The 12155-nt window shown below is 36.0% G+C and overlaps 1 protein-coding gene across 1 annotated transcript; it reads right to left on the reverse strand.

Annotated features, from left to right (window-relative positions):
* Positions 1-9125: 9125 nt before the first annotated feature.
* LOC130939910 (uncharacterized) lies at positions 9126-9707 on the reverse strand. Its single transcript, XM_057867976.1, has one exon. It carries the CDS (start codon positions 9705-9707, stop codon positions 9126-9128), a length of 582 nt encoding a protein of 193 aa, XP_057723959.1.
* Positions 9708-12155: the final 2448 nt, after the last annotated feature.

Genomic DNA, 12155 nt, shown 5'->3' on the forward strand with positions numbered 1-12155 from the left:
AGTCTCTATGGTAGAATTTTTTCTACCAGAATATTCTTGATTGGAACCATGGAGAATGCACTAAAGGCAATCTGGGGTAAACCAGAAGGATTCAAAGTCTACGATATGGGCGATAACAAATTCCAATTTTTCTTCTTTAATGAAGTGGATGTAATTCGTATTGAACGTGGAGCACCGTAGCTGTTCAAAGATTATGTGCTTCATGTCAAACGGTGGAATAAAGAGTATAGCCCTAATGTGGAGATCATAACTAGTTTTTCGGTTTGGACACAATTTTAGGGATTGCCAGAGCCGTATAAAATGCTAGAAGTTGCCAGGAAGTTGGGGGAATGGATTGGCCCGGTGGTAGAGGTCAGACTCTTCCAAATGAGGGGTAGAGAGACAAGGATTCTCAAAGCGAAAGTCAGTATGGAGGCAAACTGAAAAGTTAAAGATAGCTTAAAAATTGCTGGGCTGAATAGGAAGGAGATGGTGATTGGCATTTGATATGAGAGACTTGGGATATGATGTCCTTATTGTGCTCGCATGGGGCATGATGCAAAACACTGTCACAACCTGATAAGAGAGATGGAGGCTGATAAAGTTACATAAGACAGAATAGGAGAATGGGTGAAAGCCAGTTAAATTGGTGTGCGTATATTGATAGAAGGGAAAAATAACCATAACCATTCCAATCTAACGCAGAACAGCAGCACACAGAGAAAGAAAAAGCCCGTTCTAAGTTGTCTTTTAGAGGAGTTTGCTGGGATGAACATGAAGGATAAAGTGGAAAAAGAGAAAGTAAAGACACATTCTGCATTACCAGCATTTCTCTTACCCCAAAACCGTGAAGATGAGACTGAGAAGATGGAGGTTGTTGTAACTGCAGAACCATCTCCTATGGCTGCCCGGGACAAGTACCCGCAGAGTGACCCTGAACAGAGCCCAGAGATTGGAAACGGTAAGAAGTGGAAGAGCCTTGACAGACAAGGACCATACTCAATAGAAGCCTAGTTAGGAATAAAGAGACAACTGAAGAATGAGGGGACGGATGAGTCTCCGAAAAGGGCCAGATTCGAAGAAGAACAGCTAACATGTTTAATGGTGGAGGGTACTAGCCTTCAAATGGTACCAAAGACACCATGAAAGTTTTAGTGTAGAATTGTCGGGGTTTGGGGAGACCCCTGACTATCAACAATCTTAAAGGAATAAGTAAGCCCCATTCTCCCGAGATTGGTTTCCTTAGTGAGACAAAGAATCAATCTCGACAAGTGGAAGCAAAACTTCGTTCATGTGGCTATGGTAATTGGAACATTGTGGACCCGATTGAGGTGGCTGGTGGCTTAGTTTTGGGATGGAGGGACACTATCAATCTTCATATCCGAAATAGTGGTGATTACTTCATAGCAGCAGAGGTTCATGACACAAGCAAGAACCAGATTTGGGGACTCATTGGAGTTCACCTAAATAGCTCATACACTATTCGAGACTCTCAGTATAATGAGCTATTCTCTATTATTCAGCAATTCCAAGGTAGAGTGGTTATTATAGGTGACTTTAATGCTATAGCCGAACAAGAAGAAAAATAGGATAGTAGTGAAAAATCAACAACCTCAATTCTAGCATTCAATAACTTCATTAATGTTAATGAGTTATTGGATATTGGAATGGTGGGTCATCCCTTCACATGGACAAATAGAAGGCAAAGTTCAGAATTAGTACAAGAGCGACTGGATCGCGGGTTAGTTGGATTGAGTTGGAAAACACAATACTCGCGTGCTATACTAAACAGGCTTTCAGAATTAGGCTCAGATCATGCCCCTTTCTCTTGGAAACTGATCCCCAAATCTGGCACAGTAAACAAAGGTTTAAATTCCAAGAGCAATGGTGTTATGAAAGAGAAGTCAGACAGATTGTGGCGGAGGCCTGGGGGTTGGAAGTAGAAGGCTCAGTAGTGTATTCTTTGGCCCAAAAACTAAAGCATTATAGACACAGGATAGTCCAATGGCAGATCCACCACAAAACTAACTCAAAACGAGAGATTGAAGAGTTATAATCAGCCATAGAGGAACTTCGGGCAGGGGGAGTTCATGGTGTTCACGAGCTGAATGGATTGGAAAAAAAGTTAGAACTGGCGTTCAATAAGGAAGAAAGCTATTGGAGAGAGAAATCTCGTGTCAAATGGCTCAAAGGGGACCAGAATACAAAATTCTTTCATCAGAAATTTCAGTCTCGGATGCGGAAGAATAGAATTTAGAGATTGATTGGTCGAAATGGTGAAGTCGCATCCCAACCAGAACAAATAGCAAGAGTGGCAGAGGAGTACTTTCGAGATATATTCACATCCAATGATACAGCTAATCCAAACCGGTTCCTTGAGGATTTGGAGCCCAGGGTTACAGCTTCCATGAACCGGAGGCTCCAAAGACCAGTTTCTATAGAGGAGATCAAACGTGCAACTTTCAGTGTCTATCCTCAAAGTGCTCGGGGTGATGACGGTTTCACTGCGAAATTCTTCCATTCCTTTTGGGATATTGTAGGGGGCGATGTGTTTAAAGCTGTCAGGAGTTTCTTCCATAATGGTCGGATCCTAAGAAGTTTTAACCATACTCATATCTGTTTTATCCCTAAAATTCCTGATGCCAGCACTATGAACCAGGTGAGACCTATTAGCTTATCTTCTGTTATATACAAAATTATTTCTAAGGTTATGGTGCATAGAATGCAGAGCATTATGAATAAAGTCATTAGTCCTAATCAGAGTGATTTTTTAAAGGGGAGACTTATTTCAGACAATATCCTTATTGCACATGAATGCATGCATTGTTTGAAAAGTAAAAGAAGTGGTCTGGACTCTAAATGGCTATTAAGCTTGATATGAGCAAGGCATATGATAGGATGGCAATTTCTGTGGTTTATTATGGAAAAGCTAGGCTTTGATTCAAAATGGATTAACTGTACAAGAGAACTAGTAACGACTGTTTCTTACTTTGTAGTTGTGGAAGGACAACCTTTTGGTTTTTTCAGACCAAATAGGAGTCTTCGCCAAGGCGATCCTCTATCTCCATATCCTTTTCTTTTCTGTGCAGAAGGACTATCCTTCTTGCTACACAAGGCAGAGCAAAACAGGAAAATTCAAGGTGTTCAGATTAATCGGAGATGTCCATCAATTAATCACCTGCGTTTTGCGGATGACTTTATTTTATTTTGTAAGAGTTCAACTGAGGCAACCCAGAAGATTTTGGAGCTCTTAGACAATTATGAGAGTTTCAGTGGTCAAAAGGTGAACTTAGATAAGTCTGCGGTCTTCTTTAGTCATAACACCCCCCTAAGAAACTAGACTTAACATTGCTCACAACCTCAATATTACTCATATCGGAGCCCAAGATAAACATTTGGGACTCCCCTCTGTTGTTCAAAAATCGAAGGAAGTCATGTTTGGAGACATTAAAGATAAAATTCAAAAGAAGATACAAGGCTGGAAAAGAAGTTTGTTATCATCTGGTGGGAGGCATACTCTATTAAGAGCGGTTGGTGAAGCAATTCCCATATACTCGTTATCTTGTTTTAGACTCCCGAATACTTTACTCGATGAGATTCATAGAATGCTGTCTCAATTTTGGTGGGGCCAATGAGGCTCAAAAAGGAGGATCGTATGGATTAAGTGGGATACTATGACAAGACCCAAAAAGAAAGGTGGGCTCGGAATAAAAGATTTACGGGCACAGAACCTAGTTCTACTCAGAAAACAGTACTGGCAAATTGCTAAATACCCTAATTCAAATATTTTCAGATTACTAAAGGGCAAATACTTTAGATATAGTGATATACTGAGAGCTGAGTTAGGTAATGTACCTTCTTGGAGTTGGCGCAGCATCTTAGAGGGCCGAAAAGTGGTTGAAAAGGGCTTGTCATGGAGAATAGGTTCTGGAACGTCAGTTAGAATTACCCAAGATCCTTGGTTGCCTCCCCTGGTGCCATTCATTATTCCCTTATCAGGCTTCCAGCAGCAACCTAACCATTCTCTATTCTATGTCAGCGATCCAATGACTCCTGATCGAAGATGGAACCAAATCCTAATAGAGTTCACCTTCACTGCGGCTATTAGCCTGAGAATCCTGCCAATAACACCAGCAAAAGGGAAAGATAAAATTAGTTGGATCTGGTCCAAACCAGGAACATGCAAGGTAAATTCAGGTTATAAAATTGCTTATTCTTTCTACCATCCACCACTTTTTCAATTTCCCAATCTTTCTAAAATCACAAAGTCTGGGATAGTCTGTGAAAAATAAAGTTGCCGCACAAGATAAAGATTTTTCTGTGGAAATGCTTATATGAAAACTCCCGGTGATGAGCTTATTGCATAACAAATTCCCAGGCACTCCTGGTACTTGTCCTTGCTGCCTAGTCCAAGAAGAAACCATCTGCCACTTTCTCTTTCAATGCACCCTTTCTATAGCAATTTGGAGATTATCGTTGATTAATGATATATGTGGAGCGATTGCTTAGAGTCCTTCTTCCATTGGTGGCAAAAAGTTTGCATGCATGGGACTGGGAATTCGGATGGATGCCAACTAAACATACTTCTGGTAGTGCTCTGTTGGAATTGCTGGAAGGCAAGAAATTGGTACGTCTTTGACAAGGAAATGTGCTCTGATCTGCAGATAAAATGGCTCAAGATTCTCACAAACTAACTAACAAGATTTTGGAAGCAAGTCTAACTTGTTTTTTTGGTTCCCGTACTTGAGTGCTTCACCACATACTGTTACTCTTTTGTTTCTCCTTATCTTTAATTTTTTTTGCTCTGACACCTGTATTAATGTCATTTGGGAGGCCCTCATTCTTTATATTGTTTCCAATTTTGAATCTCTTGTTATTTTTTTTAAGTTCTAATAAATAACATATATTTTTAAAAAAAAATTATGAAGTAGGTAGAAAGTTAGAGAAATTTTAGTTTTTTAAATTTAAATTTAATTTAATTATAAATATATATTAAAAAATAAGAATATGTTTCAATAAAAAAATAATTAAATAATATTATATTGATCAAAGCCTAAATTTTGTTATACAAATAGTATTTTTCTTTTGAGATATCTGTTGCTGTGTATTGTGTTGTTTGGTGAGTGAGTGTATGTTAACTAATTCTGTCTAGTGGAGTTCAATTTTTCATTTTTTTTGTATACTTGTAATTAATGTGCTTATTTCGTATAGTGCGACTACAATTAGTGCTTTTGAACTATAAAAAAATGATATATATATATATATATATATATATATATAATAAAATAAAAATTTATAAATTTAATGGCTAAGAGCAACATTTTTTTCATACAAATTAAATAAAGAAAAAGAAACAGAAAGTAAAAATAACACAGAATTTTCGTGTTATTATTTTTAAAATTATGTATTTTTAAAAAAAATGTGTTTATTATAAAAAAAATAAAATTAATACAAAAGTTTGCATTATTATATACAAAAGTAAATACTAAATAATTACATACACAAAATAAAAAAGTTCATAAATATTTAGTTATCGAACACAATAATTTTGTTACATAATAAACATAAAGGAGGAGGAGGTGAAGGTAGACATGGAGGGGAGAAAAAAAAATAATGCATAATTTTTGTGTTATTATTTATAATAAAGCTATCTTTTCTTTTTCTCAAAAATTTATGTATTTTTTGTCAAGAAAAAATTAATAAAAAATACATAAAGTTTTGAACAAAACACGTAATTTTATAAATAATAACAAAAAAATTATGTATTATTAATATTTTGTTTTTTGTTTTTTTTTTTAAATAAATACATAAATTTTTAAAACATAATATATAACTATATAAGTAATAATACAAAAATTTTGTGTTATTTTTTTCCTCTTCTTTTTCATTTTATTTTTTTCTTCTTCTTCTTTTTCTTTCTCTTCTTTATTTATATAACGAAAAAAAATGTTTGGCAATTAAAAATTATCAACTTTTTTATTTTATATTATTTTTTTACATAATTATACAGCTTTTTGTATCACTTGTTTTACAATAGACCCAAATTTTTTAAAAGAAACACATAACTTTATAAATAATAATAATACAAAAATATTGTGTTCCTCCTTCATCATATTTGACAATTTAAAATTTATAACCTTTTTTTTTTGCTAAGATAGGTTGTTTTATTAAAATAATGAAAGGTCCAAATTTGGACAACAGACAAAAAGAAATTGGAATAGTTTCACCAGCGTTTACATAAGAATAGAGGCTATTACAATTTGGGGAAAAGGCAATTGGAGAATTAGGTCGTCCTCTTTCTCTCAGTTATTATTGTCTGTGCAAGCTCCACACTAAGAGATGGTGATCTTCAAACTCCTTCAAATACCAATTCATTTCTTGCTTTCCAAAGCTGCTAGAGTAGATTGGCCACTAGTTCGAGCTTCTTGTTTGGCTCTGCATTGCTGTTCACCTTCTCCATGGTGCTGACCCACCATCTCCAACTCTCATTCAACTCTTCTGGAACTTGAACTTGAGCTTTCTGCCAGGCTTCCAGAGAATCGGGACAAGTCAGTAGACAGTGGGTAACTGATTCCTCTTCTTCTTCACACCTTAGGCATTTTGGATTTATGTTTGGAATCCTGGAGTGAAGCTTGCTCCGAACAGGTAGCTCTTCATGCATGAATTTCCATATGAAGTTTTTAACCTTTGGCTGATTTTTAAGCTTCTATATACTTGACCAAACAGATTTATTTCTGCAAATTTCAGGAAGAAAGTCAATTGGAGGATGAAAAAATTGGAAGGCCAACCGGTATCCAGAAGTCACTAAATATCCACCATTTTTCTCCTTCATCCAGGTAACTAAATCATCTCCTTCATGTATTGTAGTGTTGAGAATTGATTCTGCGATGTCTGTGCTGAAAAATTGTCTAATTTTTGTTTGGTTCCACTGTCTAGTTGGTAGGATTAATTCTGAGACTCAAACTGGTGTATAATTTGAATATGTATTAGTAATTGGAGAAATTGCTAGGAAGTCCTTAACCCATGAATCTTCTTTTATCCGGATCACATGACCCCTTCCTACTCTCCAGAGAATACCTTTCTCTAGTACTTTTCTGCCATCCAACACACTTCTCCAACCCCAAGATGGGTTATTGCCTGCCTGCGCTTCTAGGAATGTTGAGAATCTGTAATATTTAGCCTTATAAACTTTGGCAATCAGAGAGTTTGGATGCGTTAAGAGTCGACAACCTTGTTTGGCTAGCATTGCAAGGTTGAAGGCTTTGAGGTCCTTGAAATTTAGCCCTCCCTGACTCCTTGGCCTACATGAAATCTGCCAACCAACCCAGTGCATCCGCTTTTCAGAGGCTTTTTGACCCCACCAGAACTGTAGAATAGCCTTTTGTAGTTCTTCCAAGAGTGATTCTGGGAGTTTAAAATAGCTTAGAATGTAGATAGGAACCGTCGATGCCACTGCTTTAATAAGGGTCTCTCTACCACTAGTGGATAGTAAACCCCTTTTCCAATGTTGAAGCTTTTTGTTAACCTTATCTTTTATGTAGTTGAAAGTCGTCCTTTTAGATCTTTGAATCACCGATGGCAGGCCTAAGTACTTATTCTGATTACCCACATGAGGAACTTGAAAGATGTTGGCTAAGTGATCTCGTAGTGGAATAGGTGTGTTCTTGCTGAAAAACACTGACGATTTGTTTAGATTAACTATTTGGCCACTAACTTCTTCATATGTGTGTAAAATATGGATTAACCTCTAGCAATATTCTTCTGAAGCTTTGCTAAAGAGAATCGAATCATCTGCAAAAAATAGGTGACTCACTCTAGGACATATGTGATTGAGGCTCAGCCCAGTAATTTCCTGCCTCTGTTCTCCTCTGTGGAGCATATGGGATAAACCCTCTGTGCAAAATAAGAAAAGGTAGGGAGAAAGAGGGTCGCCTTGACGTAGCCCTCTACATGTTTTAAAAAACCCATGAGGTTGTCCATCCACAGTAACAGAATAAGAGACCGTCATCACACATTCTTTGATCCAAGTCAACCATTTGTCGCAAAACCCCAATTTCTGCATCACAGCCCACACAAAAGACCACTCCACTCTGTCGTAGGCCTTACTCATATCTAGTTTCAGGGCAAAATCACATTCTCTGTACGTCTTATTTTTCAGGAAATGCATAAATTCATGCGCTGTTAAGGCATTATCACTGATTAGTCTGCCTTTAACAAAAACACTCTGAGAATCGCTTATCACTCTATTCATGACCAGTTGCAATCTATGCACTAGTATCTTATATATGATTTTGTAGAAAACGCTACTAAGACTTATAGGACGAATTTGATTCATAGACCTAGCATTATCAATCTTTGGAATAAGACAAATATGAGTATGATTGAATGCCTTTAGGATTTTACCTCCCGAGAAGAAGCTTCTTACTGCTAGTATCACATCCTTTTGTATAATCTTCCAGAAAAATTGAAAAAATTTTGCTGTGAATCCATCATCTCTCGGGGCAGAGAAGGGGTTGATAGAGAACGTAGCATTCTTGATTTCATCATCTGAGATAGGCCTGACAAGTGTTCTATTAGTGGCAACAGTAATTTTTCCTAGGATACCCGCAATTTCCCCTGCTGGATCTCGCGGATTACTTGAGGTAAAGAGTTTAGTAAAATAGTGTTGAGCCATATTTGCAATTCCTTCTGCATCTTCTGCTATGTTGCCCTCTTCATCTTCCAAGTGGTGAATCTTATTTCTTCTATTCCTTGCTTTATATTTGGAATGAAAGAATTTTGTATTTTTATCTCCCCACTTTAGCCACTGTACCCTCGATTTTTCTCTCCAAAACCGTTTTTCTCTTACCAACTCGTCCTCCAGCTCTGCTTCTAATACTCGAACATCAATCGGGTCAGCCAGAATTCCTTTATTAGATTCTGCAGCAAGTCTGGTTTTATGCTTGGATTCTGATTAGTGAATTTGACGAGGAATTTTTCTGCCATTCTACTAACTTGTGTCTGCAGTGCTTCCATTTTCCAGCAAGTCTGAACATAGGGGAACCCTCCAATTCATGCTTTCAAGCTTGCTTGATTAGATTAACTACGTCTTCGTTCTCGCACCACCTTTCTTGAAATCTAAACCTACTCTTATTTTTCCTCATTTTTCATTCCTCACACAATAATAAAGGCCTGTGGTCTGAACCAAAATCTTCCAAATGGGTAACATATGCATTTGAAAATTCTTCTCTCCAGCTCCTACTAACCAACACCTGGTCCAACCTCTCCCTAATTAGGTTTCCTCCGAACTGCCTATTGCACCATGTAAATTTTTCTCCTTCATATCCCAAATCCATTAGATTTCCAGAATTAATGAAATCATTAAAGTCTTGGATAGATGTATTTGATTTGGATCTGCCGCCTTCCTTTTCATGGTGAGTTGTGATTGCATTGAAGTCCCCCATGATTGTCATTTTGTTGCTGCCTATGCCAATTAATTGATTTATTTGATTGAACTGATCTATTCTTTTTGCTTCATCAGTGTCCAAATACACACCAAAAACCTCCCTTATCGATTCATGTTGCTGGCCTCTGCACCTAAAATGGATATAGAAGTTGTCCCAGTTTAGGATTTGCACCTCCACTTCTTCCTTCCATGCCACCATTAATCCACCTGATAATTCTATTGGTTCCACTATGTAGAAAGAGGGAAATCCAATCTTCCTCATAACTCCTTCAACTTTCGACATACTATTTTTTGTTTCACATAAAAATAGTACATCGGGGGAATGAGACCTAACGATCCCTTGTATGTTGTGAACTGTCAGGGGTTTTTCCAAACCCCGACAGTTCTACATCATCAGTTTCATACCTCCTGGGGTGCCATATGTTGGGTGGCACCCTCTCCCATTTCAGCTGGTGTACTGACTTCTTGGTACAACTTTTTACTACCTGCATTATTTTTCTCCTCCTCTAATCTTTTTTTAGACCCCAACACTGAACTGCCTATACCCTTTCTTGCCAGGTGTTTCAAGTTCTGTCTTCTTATTGTCTTATTACCATTTGTATTATTAGTTTTACTGCTCAAAACCCTGCATTCCTCTGTATTGAGCTGGATTGAGTTTTCTGCATCAATTGTACCTTTTTTACCTCTTTTTTTGAATCTTTCCATACTCTCCGCTCCATCCTCCTTTTCTCCTCTTTCCCCCTCCTGAGTTTCTCCCCTTCTTGGAACACTCTCTATTCCTCTAATTTGAGAGTTGCTGTCTTGAACCGATAGGCTAGCAAACCCTCTTATTAGACTAATAGGAGTTGGTTTTTTGGTCTTGTGCTTTTCCTCCTCTGGATTTGCAGCAGGGTTTGGGTTTTGGTTTTCCTTTTTCTTATCCACTCTCCACCCAGTCTGCTCAGCCCGAAGCCATGCCCCCCACATCTCCTCTCTATTTTCACCAGCTACTGAGGCTTCCAGATAATTGCTGCATGTTCTAACTTCATGACAGATATATCCACAGTAATGACAAAAATTTCCGATCCTCTCGTACCGGAGCTTTAATTCAGTCACTTTATTATTGTTGCCCGCAATTTTGATACATCTTCTTAAGGATTTTGTGATATCCAGCAAAACCTGAATCTTGAGAATTCTCTTGTCTTTCCCTCGAATCGTGAACAGATCTATATCTAAACCCTTCCCAATGCCTCCCCCACATTCTTTCCCAGGTTTTTTGTTTTGCAATGCTCTGAGACTCCCCACAATTGTACCCAGATAGGTGCGTGAATGAACTCTTCTTTCTTTATATGCAGGTCTTCCTCCCATCTTTTCAGGTTCAAAATATAATTCTCAAAGAACCAAGGTGCTCCCTTTTCGACTCTAATCAGATCTATCTCTTTATCAAAAAAGAATTGAAAAACATTGCCTCCATGATTCAGAACTTTAAACCCATCTGGTTGTCTTCAGATGGTTGTAAGAATAAACTAGTCTTTAATGTATATTTTGAGAATAAGTATTATGCAACTTTTTTTATATTATTTATAACCTTTTTATGAAGAAAACACATAATAAATAATAATACACAAAATTTGTGTTATCTTCCCCTTTTCCTCTCCGTGTTCTTTCTTCATTCTTTATTTGTGTAGCAAAAATACTATGTTTGAAAATTAAAATTTTATGAAATTTTTTATTATATATATATATATATATATATATATATATATATATATATATATATATATATATATATATATGTAATTATTTCATATTCATTCTTTTACATAATTATACAACTTTTGTATTAGTTTTTTTTTTTTTTTACAATAAACACATAAAAATTTAAAAGAAAACACATAATTTTATAAATAATAACATAAATATTCTTCACCCTCTTCTTTTCGAAATTGGCATGAACCTCTGTCACCAGGTTTGGCCAATGAGATAACATTATTCATTTTTGTGGTATCTAATGTGTCCAGACTTCATTTAATTTTGTTCTCTATTTTTTTATATATTTCGTTTTTTTTTTTACTTTTTCAGATTTCCCAGACGAGCATATTACTGCAAATCAACCGATAATGTTGCACTAGCTAGTAAATACTAAGTAGTATAACCACTACTTTAACAACTTAAATTATTCAATTAAAATAATGGAAACAAAAGTATCAAAGAAAGCAATAAGGCTAAAAATTAAAATGATGAGAAACTACACAAAAGGCAATGTATTTGGTGACAAAGGTATTTGGTAACTAACCGTAACATGCTGTTTCTTTTTGCCTTTTCTTTATTTTGCCCTTGTATATGAGAAACAGAAACTAAAAGAAAATTGTAATCCCAAATTGGATGAGGAGAGAATATATTTGTAATTTTAAATTTTTAAAAGAGCAATCATCAAAACATGACACATTGGATAGGGTAACACTTGGATAGGGTAAGTTATCCCTCATTTATTCAAGGTAGCTTAGCATTCATCTAAAACTAATTATTGTACTTATTATTAATATTATTATTGTTATTATTATTATTCTTAAGGTTAACAAAAATAATTTTCTTATAAAATTTTATCTAAAAATACAATATATATATATATATATATATTAAATCAAGTTAACAAAAATAGAAAATTGTGATACTATTTCGATTAAAAAATTTATTTAGTTGAAATTATATTCTTGAATTTTTTTCTATTCAATTTTTATATTTATTAGTA

This window comes from Arachis stenosperma, chromosome 7, assembly GCF_014773155.1.
Source record: "Arachis stenosperma cultivar V10309 chromosome 7, arast.V10309.gnm1.PFL2, whole genome shotgun sequence".
NCBI classification, from domain to species: domain Eukaryota; kingdom Viridiplantae; phylum Streptophyta; class Magnoliopsida; order Fabales; family Fabaceae; genus Arachis; species Arachis stenosperma.

Excerpts from the sequence above, each read along its gene's own strand:
- LOC130939910 (XM_057867976.1), bottom strand. The coding sequence starts at position 9,707 with ATGTCGAAAGTTGAAGGAGTTATGAGGAAGATTGGATTTCCCTCTTTC.